The sequence below is a fragment of the Zonotrichia leucophrys genome, chromosome 9, assembly GCF_028769735.1.
Source record: "Zonotrichia leucophrys gambelii isolate GWCS_2022_RI chromosome 9, RI_Zleu_2.0, whole genome shotgun sequence".
In the NCBI taxonomy this organism is placed as follows: Eukaryota; Metazoa; Chordata; class Aves; order Passeriformes; family Passerellidae; genus Zonotrichia; species Zonotrichia leucophrys.
Window position 1 is genome coordinate 14,601,315 of NC_088179.1, and position 15,218 is coordinate 14,616,532.

General features: G+C 46.4%; 1 protein-coding gene across 1 annotated transcript; it reads left to right on the forward strand.

Moving 5' to 3' along the window:
- The first annotated feature begins 4,269 nt into the window (after positions 1 to 4,269).
- On the forward strand, positions 4,270 to 8,335 carry TMEM207 (transmembrane protein 207). Its single transcript, XM_064720641.1, has 5 exons — positions 4,270 to 4,365; positions 6,164 to 6,201; positions 6,606 to 6,650; positions 7,097 to 7,236; positions 8,187 to 8,335. The coding sequence occupies exons 1-5, from the start codon at positions 4,270 to 4,272 to the stop codon at positions 8,333 to 8,335; spliced, it is 468 nt and encodes a 155-aa protein (XP_064576711.1).
- The last annotated feature ends 6,883 nt before the right edge of the window (positions 8,336 to 15,218 follow it).

Here is a 15,218-nt window from a genome sequence, read left to right on the forward strand (position 1 = left end):
GCTCCTGCCTCAGTCCTTTCAGATAAGCTTAATATTTCAATTGTTACAGTATTTATTTCAGGTGTTCATTATAAGGTTGGAACAGCAGTCCTTGGACAAATCACAACAATTTCTCACAAAACCTCAATGTTGGGACTTCAGATAGTTTTAAAGTTTTGACTTCCCTGAATATATGAACACCTGTGTATTGAGTTCAGTTTTCTGTTGCTCTCAGCAGGGTATATGCATGCACATATAGGAGAAATCTTATATGCATAACCTAGAGGAGATTCCTTTTTCTTTATCTTCCTGCCAGGCAGGAGCCTTCACTGACCCCGTTCTCTGCTGGATTTTCCCTGCTGACACACCAAGGCAAACAAAAAGGCTCTCTGGATCATCCAACATGAGGAGGTGGCAGATCTGCGGGGTGACCTCCGAAGCCCCGTTCCTGGGGGGGATGCAGCAGAACAAAGTCACCCTTGTTGGCATTCAACATTTCAACCCCTGTGCAGAGCCTCTCCTTCCCCTGCAGCACATCCCCCTCACGGGCTCACAAAGGGCTGCATTCATCAGGGACCAGCAAATGGGTATAATCCTTTTGAAAGACAACAGGCCCTGCCAGCTCCTCCAGGCCTTGGTTTAAAATGTTCATCCTTTGGCTGGCTCTCGTGCACGTGGAGGGGTTTGAGGGTCTGAGGACCCTGTGGGGTGGGGAAAGGGCTCCCTGGGTCAGCAAGTCCTGTTGAAGTGGTTACATGTCGTGTGGGAGCTCGCTGACTTGTGTCTCAGGAGCTGTTTGGTTTCATGCCCACACTCCTCCCACGGACAAGCTGCTGCTCAACCTTGCTGCTCTGGATGGGGTGAACCTTCTTTGCTTTTCCAGCCTCAATTTATTCATGGTTGGTTTGCTCTCATTTGTCCCTGTGCCAGCACTGGCCATTAGCTTAAAAAGCTCTCCCCAGTGCTGGATTTGTCATCTGTGTGTGTGTAGGGAACGAGCAGCTCCTTGTGGCTTCCATTCACAGAGGATGAGACCGAAGCTGCTTTCGTTCTCCCGTTGCACAGAGGAAATGCTCAGTCCTCCCCATTGCTCTGGTCTTCTCCTGGGCTAAATAAACTGAATTTGCCTGCTAAGTCATCCCAGGCCAGGCCAGGAGGCAGCCTGACAGAGCCTTGATGCCAGAGCTGTGGCTGCAGAAGCAAAGACTGAGATGGTCGTGGTGGTGCAGTCAAGAAGGGAGAGGAGAGATCCCAGTGGCCTTGAACTGGAGCAAGAATTGATTGTGGTGGTGATGTGAAAACACTGCAGCATAACAAAGTGAACACATGCCTAACCCTTGTCAGCAGACCTTAATATAGAGAGCAGGGCTGCCCTGATGTTCCTTGTCTCCCTTCCACATCTCTGTGTGTTCTCCATTCTGTTCCATGTCCCACCTCTCCTGCTGCCAGTCTTCTCCTTCTCTTTCTGAGTCTTTGACAGTCTTATTCTGCACTGTTCTGGGAGGGCGATCGGAACTTAGCAAGGTGATTGCTTTCCCAAAAGTCATCCCAGCAACCACCAAATGCTCTGAAGGCAGCCTAGAAAGAGCTTGAAACAAATTTAAGCTGCTAGCTGTGCTTACAGGCTGCAAGGTGTTTTATGTGGGCTTCTGTTTGCCAGTGAATTGCCTCCCACTCTTACCCAAGATCCAAAAATCCCCAGGTTGTTCCCTGAAATTTTGGCTTAATCTAAAAGCATATCTGAAATTGTATGACACACAATGAAACACAGGCCATCAAATACAATTTGGAGCCCATCTCCTGAAATTCAGACCCCTGACACAATCCTGGCCCTCTCAGACTCAATGAGGTGAATCAGCTCCTCCCAGATTCCTCCTGTCTCCCCATCTTGCATTCCCTTTCACGCCTTTCATGTAACCCAGCCCCCCCAGTGGAGGTGATTTCTGTGGCAGCTCTGGAAGTCACCCTCTGAGTGATCCTAGAGCTGTCCCTCTTCCCACTGGAAGGAGCAGGCCCTTTAAGGAAAGCCATAATGGGCAGTCAGAAATTGCCCTATGTTTTGGTAGCTCCTGTTGCTGCCTGGGAGATGCATTTGTCACCTAGCAACGACATAAGGTGATGAGGAAATAACAGCACGTTAATCTAATGGCCATGAGTTACCATCCATCAGGGAGCAGCCTCCCAAATCCACCAATCAGGGGAATAGGATTGAGGAGGAAAGAGATACCAAACTTGTCATCCATAAGTGGAGGAGGAGTGAGCACAGGTTATCTTCATGTGTGTGTACAAATGTATCTCCTCGTGGGGGGATGACAAAATCCCTGGAGAAATCCCTCAGACTGGAGCTAGCCCTCAGACACAGAGCTATCCAGAAGGTGGGTCTCAGTTTTGCAAAACCCAAAGGCAGCAGTGCCTCAGCAGGCAGGGAGCAGCAGGAAGGTGCCAGCCCATCAGAATTTTGGTGCCAAACCTCTCTGGGTTTTTGGTGTCCAGTCCTGACTGTCTTAGAGCAAAAGCCGAGGCTCTTTATGGCATTCATGTATTCAAGCTGCTCAGCTGATCATGGACAGGGAGAGTTTTCCTGCTGAAGCAGTGATTCTTTTCAGAACTGGGCTATTCATGGACCCCCTTTAAGCGAACTCTGTCTCCTTTTGTCGTCATCACAGAGAGTGCAGGACAGGCTTCACAAATTGCTATCATCCCTTGGAATCCCTGTATGGGTCCAACCAGCAGAAAACATCAAAGTTTGCCTCAAGACCAGGAGCTGAGCAGTCATAGAATTCAATTATTTCCCTTTTCTTCTGGAAATAGATCCAGAACAGAGGCCCCATGTTATTTTTCAGTACCAGGAGCTCATTGAGGTACCTGCCCCCTGAAATACCAGGGCTGATCCATTTGGTGGCTCTAAATTGAAAGTACCCTGGATGCTGACATGAGGGAAGTAATTGTGAGAGGAAGAAAACTGAAATTAGTTCAATGATGGATGACCTCACTGAAGCCTGTAAGATTGTAAGAGTCACACAAGGAACAAGAGTTCCCAGCAAGGCTGTGCACATTTTTATACTGCAGGAGCTTTTACTTTAAGAAAACAGCTAAGAAATTGGTTTGGCAATTTACTGTTGAGCAGCACTGAAAAGGATTGGTCTGAAGCAGGACAGCATGTTCAGACCATTTATTTTGTGTAGCACATGCACTTAGCACCATGATGAGAGATGCTTTCTCAGCGAGCATCATTTCAGGGACTCGCCTTTCATTAGTGCTGAGCTGGAAGTAAACATGAGAGAACACCAGGGCTTGGGCTGGGTTTATGCAAAACTTGAACATTAAATAACAAACCCGTGTTGTGCATGTATATCACAGCTGGTCAGACTTCTTGACCTTTCAGCTGAAGCAAAGCCACAGAGGTACATCTCAAGAGCAGCTCGGCTTTGTCAATCATTACAGCAGTAATGGCATCCCAACATAATGCTTAACTCTGGAGTGACAGCTAAACATATTCATGGCAACACCCTTTGTGTTAAAATCTGGAAGAACCACAGTTAATGGTGCATTTCAGCCACGGGCTGTAAACTTCTGTGACAACCTATTACTGACTGCTGAACAAACTGGGATTGTCCCTTCCAAGGGGATCAGAGCTGTGGTGCAAACCATCTTCTACCCCTGTTTAACCACATCACCTGGATGGCTCTATAGGAATTGAATGTGCAGTGAAATTTTGTGTCCCTTGTAAGAAGCATTGGGGATGTATGGGGTTTTTTAAGCTGCATTTTCCTGGCAAACCCTGACAGCTGCATAACAGCAGTGCTGGTGCTGGTGGAGGGTGTCTTGGGATGGGAAGGGTTTCCTCCATCCTTGGTGCAGGTTTGAAGTGGTGGGCGCAGTGCACAGGACATGGTTAGAGCTAGCTGAAATGCCAATATTCCATCTGAAGGCAGCATGCCATGAAAGTGTGGCCCCACTGCACAGACACCAGTGACTCTGTTTGTAGCAGCTCCTGTTAAATGCAGCCGTGGGTTAATATGGAACTAAGCCTCAGCAGCAGGAATTTGTGAACAGCTCGGAAAATACCGAAACAACTGCAAGGTGCTGACCTTAAACCCGTGTTCCTTTAACTCCTGGTAGCTGTTTGTGTCCCTGCAAACCCAAATTCGCTCCCTGGCTAGCGGTAATTTCTGAGGGGCAGGAAGCCATTGGGTAACGTGTTCTCTGGCTGCAGGCACCATGTGCAGGGAAGTTTTAAAAGCACCAAATCACAGAGGGTAAAACACTGCTGCAAACAAAGCTCTTCCAATGTTTCTCACATTAATGATGCAGAGACCTGGAGCTTTGTGTTTAACTTCATGGATCACAGCAGGAACTGCAGTTCTGTGTTTAACCTTCTTCCAGGTAACCAAACCCTTCACTGGGACCAAGCTGATTTTAAGGATTTTGTGGGGGGGAAGGTTCCAACTTTTATAGAATTTAATAATCAGCTTTCTTTTTTTACTATTATTTTGTGAAAGATTTTTTTTGAGGACCTTTCAGGGAAGATTTAATGCTCGCAAAAATTCCAATTAATGCAGAAAAAACACTACTGCCTTTGTTCTTTATTCTGTCAGTGGCTATTGAGATGGAAGAGCTTGGGGCTTCAGCAGCACGGGTGGGTGTTTGGCTGCTGTGACAGATTCCTGCCTCAGAGCAGATGCACTTTGCTGCAGTTTAACCACGCTGAGGTGGCTCTGCTGAGTTGGTTTGAAGGATGATAAAAGAGAGGCCAGAGGTTGTCATTCAGCCATGAAGAATACTCAGGATACATGTAATCACAGCAATCAGCTATCTGCTTTTGACTTGTTATTTAATAATCAGTTGAAATGCAAAAAAAACCCAAAAGAATTAAAATATTCTGCACCAGGGTGCATGTGTGACATGGCAAATTAGCTCAGTTTTAAAAGGACACGTCTGGAAGAGTTGAAGCTTCTGTCTTTTTCTCTATTCCTCATTTGGATTTCAGCCACTCATGAAATTTCACAGATAATGCTTTATATGAAAGACTTACTATACCCAAAAACCTCTGGTGAAAGTAGGGACTGAAAGGCAGTGTGTGCACAGGATCAGACACATTATAGAGATCTAAGGGAGGATTTCTTACTGTTTACAGTGGCTTGAGCTTTGCAAAACAAAAAGAATGTGTTAATTAGAGATTTTAAAAGATATTTTTCAGTTATGCATATTTGATACAAATTTCTAGTTCAGAACAGAGCCTTTCAGTTTGACTCAAAGTCAAAAATCTCTAAGTCTTTTGGATATATGCAGAGGGAAATCCAAAGCAATTATTTACAAATTACATTCTAATAGTTTTTTTTTTCCGAGAAACAAATCTTAATTCCTCTGTCTTGCTCATTCTGCTTTCCAGTGTTATCACAACTCTATACCTGATCTGAATTTTTTTGTAGCAACATTGGACAACTGTAATAACACACCTAACACCAGTCAGCCAAAAGAATCTATTGAACTGGATTCAGTTATACCGATGAACTGCTCTGGTTACTTTTTGCACAGATAATATGAAACTGAGGCTAAGATCAACAAGGCTTGCAAAAATAAACAGGCTTAAGCTGAGAATAGAAAATATACCTGAAAAACAAGTTTCAGGTTCACATATTTGCAATACCTGAAACCTGACTCTGGGAATGATGCACCACTACTATCTGAAAACAGGAAAATGCTGGGTAGAGCACACTTCTGGTCAAAACAGCTCCAAATTACTGCTGCATTCACAATTAGCTCCCAAAAAAAAATGAGCCACAGAACAAGAATTTAGTCATGGGCATTTTCAGCAGATATTTCTGAATAGCAAAGCCTAGTGCAGCAAGCAGGTCTGAAGACTCCAGCTGGTGTTTCCCTGCTCTTGCCTTTCCCTCTTTCACATCAAAAGGAATGCTTTCTCCTTGGCCTAGCTTTCATCTGCAAGCTATTGAGTTTATTGAGCTCTTGGTGAGGTTCTCTGCTGGTTTCAATTTGGGCTGGCTCAAAGCAGAGCCCCACAGAGGCAGATCCCCAAGGAGAGGTCTGATTTCAACCCTGCAGGATCAGCACTCCTTTTGCTCTTCCTCTCCAATTTTCCACTCTAAGAACAGTAATTATACTGATAAATTGTAAAAAACAAAACATACCTGCCCTGTCTGATTTATATGTGTGTTTTCAGTCAGCAGACTCCGGGTCGGACTGTGAGCTTGGCGAGAGGTGAGTGTGGCTTCATTCTCTCACCCAGGCTCTTTCAGGGGTGCTGTGCTTCTGCTGGCACAGCAGCACAGCTGAGGAATGAGGACTTCCAGCATAAGGACATTTAGGGTTGGTTGTTTTTTCCAAAAGAGGAAATAGAGGCTGGCAACCCTTTGGGTTTTCAGCAAAAATGCTGATGGTGGGCACCAGTGTTGAAAGGCAAACAAGTGGCATTCTGCTTCTTGCATCATCTGCATTGCTCCCACCTACAGAGAGAAATTTTTAATGGGCTCCCTTTATGGAAGAAAACTTCTCAATCTTCTACTTACTGATAGTGCTTCTCTTTGTGTTGGTAGATGTGCTGGGGTGGGTACAGCAGCCCCCTCATGCTGGACTGGGAGTCCTTTTTATTCTTCCCTTTTTAGGTGTGTTGGACAGAGCGATGAAAACTTTAGCAGCTGGTATGTGTGGTAAGTCTCAGATCTGCTTTAAGGGGAAAAACTGGCAAATAATATTCTTTGATGGATATATGGAGAGAAAGGCATTAAGAGAGACTGATAGCTAGAGAGCATTGCTCCTGGGCTGTCCCTGTGTTCTGTCTTTACAAACTAATGGAAATCATTTATCCATATCCTCCTCACTGTACGCTGACAACTGAGCTGGGAAAAAATGATGGATTGTGTCAGGGAGAAATGTTTGAATTTCCAGCCAGCACTGGCTGCTGAGGATTCAGGAGTGAGACATTCGTTTCTGGAGACTTTGATCATGTCCAGTGTGCTGGTGGGGAAACACAACATTTAAGGGCTATTTGCAAAAAGATGTTAATGAATATGTTAATTTGAAGACATGCAGCCATCTGTTGGTGCTGCCCACAGATGGTGACAGTGCTGTTCCTCCCCTGCTGCCTCTGCCTCAGGTTCCTGGTGTTGTTTTTCCTGGCCCTGCTCCTGTCCTGCGGGATCTGCTGCTGCCTGCAGTGCTGGCTGAGGCGCCGGAGCCGCCTGCCCCGACGCACCGTGGCTGTCTTTGCCCTCAGCAGCTCGGATGCCTTCTGTGGTTAGTCCTGTCCCTGCTGCAAGGTCCAGCTGGCCCTGGTGGCCTTCCTGTGGCCCATAAATAACCCAGTAAAAAGCAGTCAGGCTCGGGAGCTGGTATGCAGCCAGGGGCTCTATTGATGGTGAACAGTGCAGTGCCCAGCTCTGGCATCTTGGGGACATGTCCAGACCATGGACTAGGGGGCTGAAGCCACATCCACTTTTCACTGAGCCATACCTTGGTGCTGTTCCTGTGTGTCCATGTGTCCCAAAGGTGCCTACCTGGGGCTTGGCCAGGCAAACACTGGAGGTATGTGGCACTTTCTCCTCAGTGCCAGGCCACTCAGTGGCCCATGACATTGGGGCAGCCACAGGCTCTGGGGTCAGGCAGCCCTTTCCAGTGTGTGTCCTTCATTTCTCATTCAGGTAAAACTGTACTGGTCTAACTCGAGCCACCCCAGCACAGCTGAACTGGCTAACACACCCTGATCTGTCAAAAGATTGTCCTGGTGGGTGCTGTTCATTATTGAGGCAGCCACCCTCAATATTCCCCCAGGAGCACCCAGATTTTGAGGACTGGGCTATAATGACTGTGTAGCAACCAGAACTGATAAGGAGTATGGCCAGCAGCATCAGCAGGCTGAGCCAGACAACATCCCTCCAAGAAAAATAAAGCTAATCCTGTCATTAGGCTAAGCCCTTCCCAGAGGACATATTACCTGCTTGCTGGGTGGTCACAGACAGTGTCTCCACAGGGAGGACCCGCCCAAACCCACCCAAATTCCTCTGTCCCAACTTCTTGTATCTGGAGTTTGTGGTGAAAGACTTTGTGATGCCATCCTTCAAAAATTACATCCGTGCCTTTCTTGTTTCCAAGTGGTTTGGCAGCTCCTCCTGGGCTCACCCCTCTCCCTCCCACACTTGCCCTTCACGCCTGTCTGCTGTACAGTGGTGACTTTGCTTTTTCCCCAGCTGCTGAAGTACCTCCGTGCCCATTCTCCGGATCCCTGAGCTCCTGCAGGACTGCAGAGATTTCCTCTTCTCCTGCCTCATGCTTCAGCCTTGGGGGAACTGAATTGCCTCCATCTTATGAGGATGTTATGAAGGAAAACAAGCTCTAGACACCACATGTTGGCTTTCAGGGATCCTGCTTGGTTCATCAGAGATCTTCCATCGTGCCAAAGGAGTGTGAGATCAAATCAGCCTTTTCCACAGGTCGGCTGAAATTCTGAAAAGCAGCACAATGAAAGACGAGACAAAATGCAACAGAATAAATGCCAAAAGTATGTATTGAATCTGTCACAGGAGTTCAGCTTGGCATTTTGATATCTCTGGATTTCAAGAAGCTTCCTCAAAGGCCTGAATGCATTTGGGGTTTCTGGCTCAGCCTCTAGATTTATCTCTCTAAGGCTGCTTGAGCTGGTGCAACCCCATGTATTTTAGGACCAAATGTTGATAAATGACTTGGTAGTTACTTCTCAAGCTTGGGCTGCCTCCTTCACTCGGCACCGTGCCAAGAAACACCCTCTGGCAAAGTCATGTTGTTCTAATACATTGCAATGCAATCATGCCACTCTGTGATGAAGGATCGTTTGCCACATTTAAAATATTTAGCACAGCATATCAGATTTGTCTAGTGCAAAAGGCAGCAAATTTATGGCCAGGGAAGAGAAAACAAGAGACAGGGATTATGTAGGAGTAGCAGTGGTAGGAGCTGGTTACAGAACCTTAAAAAAAATGAGTTTGCTCATTTGAGCTGTTCTTAATTTCATGATGAGTGTCCTCAGCTAGTCTTGCCCTAGCACTGCAGACCAGAAGGCTTTGACTGGCCCAGGACCCATGTGGAAGTTCCCCACAGTCATGAATTAGGGGGTTAGGTACTTAGCACTTATATACAGAAATCTATTAGGATAAAGAATGCCATTTCCTTTGAGGTGATTGCTGCAGACAGGATGGAAAAATAAGAAGCCATCCACACTGCTTTGTGCTCACACAGGATCATCTCAACCAAAGCCATTCTTAGGAGGTATTAGCCTAACTAGTTCTCAAATTATTGAAGAAAGATGCTGAATTTTCCCCTTATCTGGATTCCAGATGAAAGCAAAGATTCCCCTTTGTTTGTCATGGGCAGGACAGGTCACTGAAGGCTGAATTCAGCCTGCCTGGGCTCTCTGCCTCTGCTCTCTCCATGGCAAGGGATGGGGGACCTGTCAGACCTCTCCTGCTGCAGAAGGGAATGTCAGCCCTGGTCCTGTGCTCCCATGGAGCCATGAGTCCAATTTGGGCACCTGGGTCCATCTGGGATTAGAATCTCAAAATATTAATGGGAGTCCACGGCCTGCCTCATGGAGCACCCACCTGTAGAGTGAGATTAGCACCAGTTCCTGTGCTCAGGAAGGAAACTGGGAAGATAAATGCACTAAAGGTTATCATATTCTCATAATGATTCTGTGTAAGTACATTTTTTAGATAAAGAATTGCAACTTATTTTGAGAAAAAATTATTTGCCAAAACCACTGCAAATTATCTCCCTAAAATCTTATTTTAGAAGCAGCTTTAATGTTTGACACTTGTGTGAAAGGAAATAAATGTCACTTGTAGCCAAATGAATGTTTGTGCCAGCAGGCTAAAATATTACTGGGTTTATTAATAAGGAAAATTAGCAAGTACAGACTCAGCCAGGGGAGAAATCAAGCAACTTCTGAGTGTCCTTTTGCTGGCTGAACTTAGTAAGAATTGCAGGTAATCAGCACCTCTCAGGATCAGATCTTTCACGTACATAACTGCTTCCACCACTCAACCCCTTCAATTTATGCCCTGAAGCATGAGATTTGATTATGTTTGTCACTGCAGCTTGCATAGCTGGGCATTAAATCAGCTGTCACTTGATTCCCACCTACACACTGTTAGCTTCAGTGACCCCTTCATGGCAGAGAACTCCACAGGTTGTCTGCATTATGTGCTGCATAAAACATTACTGCCTCCTGCTTATTAATGGCTTGGCTCTAAATAAATTGCTGCCTTTGATTTCACTGAATGTCACCTTCTAATCAGATGGCTGGAGAGGCTAACAAGCAAGGACTGCTCAGGTTTCAGTGCCTCCAATCCCTCTGCATCCCTCTTTCTCCAGAACCAGTGATTCCTGAGGTGTAAATCCTTCCCCAGCCACCCAACAGAGGGCAAGCAAGACTTTCAGCACACAAAACACTCGAGGGAAGGGGTTTGTTCCCCTGCTGCTTGTGTGCATTCAAGTGTGTTCAGTTTCATGTTTGAGGTGCTTTAATTATGCACAAAATGAATAAATTTTTTCCATCAGAATTGCAACAAGTGACTCACAGTAAAGTAAGCCAGTGCCTGTCCTGAAGTCAGGCTCCATCTGGAGTCACCAGCGTGGGAGAACCTGTGTGCTGTGGTACCTGTGCAACACCACAGGAGCTTCCAAAAACAGCTGAAAGCCAGGAGGTGTCTGCAAAAAAGAGCTCATGTAGAGCTGCTGTGGGGAGGACATAAACTAATATGGCTGCTGGCTTGGGGTAAGGAAGGGAAGTACCCTGAGAAAGGGCTCAGAGCCCTGGTCCTTGGCTTCCTGATCAATGGAGTGGAGAAGAAGATGGGTTTCTTTCTTCTATAAAAGCATTTTGGGTGGCCCCACCAACCCCTTATTATCTATGGAAGCTGCCTGTCCCAGCTTGCCACCTTGCTCCTGTGCTCTTCAGCAGAATAGACAAGGTTTCTCCAAACCTGTGTTCCCATTCTTACACAAGCAGAGATTTTGCTGGGTAATTGATATTTTTATAAGTACTCAGCTCTTAATGAGGGCAGTTAAAGCAGTTTGGCTGATGTTTCCAGAATTGCAAAGAGAGAAGAACCACTTCCTTATAATTCATCACCTTAGGAGTAGGGTTCACCTTGGAAAAGCACTTGTCCTGCTGTGACACTCTGGCTGCCACTCATCCTCTGGTTTACACTTCCTGCTGACTTTGAGAAGAAATGGCAAACAGCTCAAAAAAAAAGCAGAAAACACTAGAAGGCAGATGTGTTTCTGGGGTAACTCGTCACCAGCAAGACATGTGGGGGGAAATGGGAGTGGTGCAGAGTTGCCAATTGCTTGGTGACCAAGCAAAGGACAAAGGGAATGTGGTGGGCACAGGGCTTTCACATCTGCAGATTAAGAGCTGAATAATAAACTCATAAAGTGGCTCTAAGGCAAAATAGAGCAAAACCAGAGGTAGCTGAGCCATAACAGGGCATCAGTTTGGAATGCCAGGAGGGTTGGACATGAAAGATGGGAAAATAATTTATATGCTCATTAATTTTTTTAATTGTCATCCACAATTCTGCATTATGGACTGTAGACATCTGTGCAGGGAGGATGAGGACGGGGCTGGGGACAGATGCCCGCTCTCTTTGGGTCACTAGATGGCACAATTCTGGCTCTTTTCTTCCTTGCTCAAAGGCATTTTGCAGCAGGAACCCAGCAGCTACAGGAGAAAACCGTTCTCGCTGCCGTAGTGGCGGTTGGACAGAGCATTTCAGTCATTAATCACTTGCCCACAATATTTAACAGATGCAGAAGAACAAACTGCGGGAGTCCAGCCCCAGCTGAGAGAGAAAACCTTGCGTTCTTGGTGGAATTTTACTTTTCTCTCCTGGAAAGTTTGGGAAATGACTCTACGTAGATGTGTCTAAGCTGAGACAAAGTCTGCAGCTGCTGCAGATGCATTGCTGCAGGTGTGCACTGGGGCCTGAGCTTTGTGGCTACCAGCAAAGGTCCACGCAGCCTCCAAAATCAACCCCCATTCCCAAGAGCTGGTCCCATTTGTGCTGCTGCCTTTTGTGTGTCCTTGCAGGAGAGTAGTGATTCCCTCCACAGGAGTCAAAGCAGCTCCTGAGCAAAACCTGGCTGCGGGTTAGGGAGACACAACACTCAAAGGCAACTGTGTTTGTTGTATCCCACTGATGTTACTGCATGTAAGAAAAACACAGTTCTGCACTGCTGCTCCTGTCTCCTGGAAATAATTGTTCAGATCCACTGAATTCACACCGAAATCACATGGCAATGTCTGTGAAAAGGCAGGAAATCTATATCCTGGGAAACACTGATGCAGCTGCAGTAGGAGATAGCCTAGTTCATAAGGTCACAGTAAGAGTGAGCACTAATTACAGCTGGAGATGTTAAAAGCCTCATGAGCAAGGCTGATCTGGGCAGGGAGAGGACGAGATGCTGCAGGCAGAAAAGGACAGCCATTGCAGGTGTCATTTTTTTATCTCTCTCACTTGCCTGTATGAAAATGGGAAATCAATAGTTATCTGTAAGGCATGGAATCACCTTAGCAAAGATCTTACCTAAACACTTTACTGCTTTCCATAACCTGTGCAGAGTGCACAGAGATGTCAGGGAGACGACAACGGGGAGCCCCAGTCCAAGGAAGCACCCTGGGGCAGCACACAGGCAGGAAAGGAGCTGCTCCCTGCTCTCAGCTAAATCCCTGACTCTCCCTGTGCCCTGGGAAATGGAAACAGAGGTGCCCAAACACAAAAAAATGCCCCTTGTAAGCTAGTGAAAATATGGTGAAACCTAAAAATCTGTTGGAACTGATGGAATCAATGTTGGGCCTCAGCTCAGCTGGAAATTGCAATTGAGCAAAAAGCCTTGGTAAGCCATCAATGGCCATCAGGAGGGGAAAATCAGTCTATTGTCATTCCCAGTGAGCTGCTGCTGAATGGAATGCAGGTAGGTATTAAGGAAATACCTTAATAACTGAGCTCACCTGATACATCTTTAGCCTTAGGGACTGGTTGTGATTTTGAAAGAATAAATAAGTTGTATTTACTTTCTGGGAGGTTTCTTGCTAATAAATATATAATTAAACTAGAATAGATCTGCATTGTGACCTGATAATGAGCTAATGAGGAGTGAATCCTGCAGTCATGAAACCAGTGCTAGTATTAAATCAAACAGGGATTAACAATTAAATATTAACAGCTGATCAAAACATCAGCTAGACTGTCAGCAGAATTTGAATAATGAAGCAATGCAGTACTGGAATGGTTACAAAACATTAACCTAGCAAAACTAAGAGCTGCTGTGACCTTTTCCTGCTCCTCTTGTGCAGGAGATGGGTCCTCAAAACCTACCATAGAATTTGGCTACAATAGAAGTATGATTAAGGAATTAACTCTTATTCTATACAGATACTGAATAGAGGCTCACAAGTGTTGATGCAATATTCTCGATATACAAAGAATATTTGTACATGAATTCTTTGTGTGTGAAGTGTATTTGAGGAGGGTGAGTTAAGGTAGTATTTGTGCTCTATTTGTGTTTCCCAAGGAGGAACACAGGGCTGGAGGGACCAAAGAAACTAATCCTTAATATTCACCCCTGATCAGGGCATAGAAATTCAGTGCGCACTGAGCCATTGCTTGGTGTGACCCACGGGTTGCAAGTCACAAAATAGCTCCCACCACCTTGAAACAAACTGAAGACCATTCAAGATAAAGGCCAAGAATTCTCCTCTATCACGGAACAGGAGAAATCAGTGATCTGAGATTTGTAATTACACCTGCACTTCTTCTCTGCTAAACAAGAAATAAATCTTCACGGTAAGAAATAACCTTTGTGCTCAGAAAAAGCTATGGAAAACAACAGCAAGAGGCTGAGTGTGGGGAGAGATAATGGCTGCATAGGCTGGGGAGTTTTTGATGCAGAGTTGATGTTTTTGCTGGGTACCTCCTCCCCAGGAGCAATCTCTGAGCTGGGTGAGCTGGGCTGAGGCTGCCTGCAGCATCTCTCCTCCCCTGGGGAGGATGAGGGAGCATTTGCCTCTCTGGGCAGGAACGGGGATGTGGGCAGTGGAGCAATCACTGAGCACAGCTCTGCCTCTGGGGTGTGTTCACCCTCCATCTCCTTCCCACTGTGTCACTGAAGGAGCAGGGCAGCAGGGACACAGCCCAGGAAGCAGAGCCAAAAATGCTCCCAGAGTTTCCCTGCCCTGGCAGAGAGAATCAGCAGTGTCAGCTCTCCTGCCCCAAAGACCCACAGAAAACATATCTCTGATGGGGCTGTAAAAAAGTTAAAAAAAAAAAAAACAAACTGCCAAGTTCTGAATGCAGTTTCCAGCTTCCTGCAATAACAGACCAAAATTCCTGTCACCTCCAGATATCTTTGTGCATTCTTGGTACAATCTGTGAATTCATCACATCGCTCATAACTCTTGTACTCGTTGTCTCCCAGGACCTTGTAAAAAAGCCTCCATCACCCCTCCTACTGTGTTTACATCTGTTTGATATAGCTCATCTGTTGGCAGTAACCTGCTCCCAGTTTGGCTGACATAAACGTCTGCCAGCCCAACAGCACGAACTCTGCAGGCACAAACTCTGCAGGCACGAATCTCCCTTGCCTGGGCAGCAGAGCTGCCACCAGGGCCCTGCTGAAATGGTTGTGCAGTGCCCTGAGCCCTGTGCAGGTGCCTGGCCCTGCAGCAGAGCCATATGGAGCTGCTGTTGTCCTGTCTGTTCCAGGCCCGGGGTGTTTCTCAGCTTGGAGCCATGTCAGGGCTGGGTTATGTTTTGGCCTTGCTGGTCAGCTCTGTGCTGCAGCACAAGGTGATGCTCCCAGGGGAGCCCATCAGAGGACTCAGCCCTACATCTTCCATCATAGCAGTTATTAGAAGTGCTGCTTGGGATGCAGCTCACTCCAACTTCAGCCAGCCCATCTCCCTCTGGCCCACATAACACAAAGTTTCGCTTCATACTGTCTGGGAGAAGGAAATCCAGCCTCCCCATCAAGCAGCCCACGGAGGAAGCCTCCCTCTGGTAGTGCTTCACACCCAGCTGAGACTCCAGCTTTGTTTCTCCACTGCCCCATAGCAGATAAATCTCTGGGAGACTTTTCTCAACCCTCAGTGGCCATGATGTGGTGTGATGCCCATGGTCAGAAAGGATTGAATTTGGACAGTTCCTATCAACCCTAAGAAAAGTCTGTCTCAGCTTCCGTCTCTA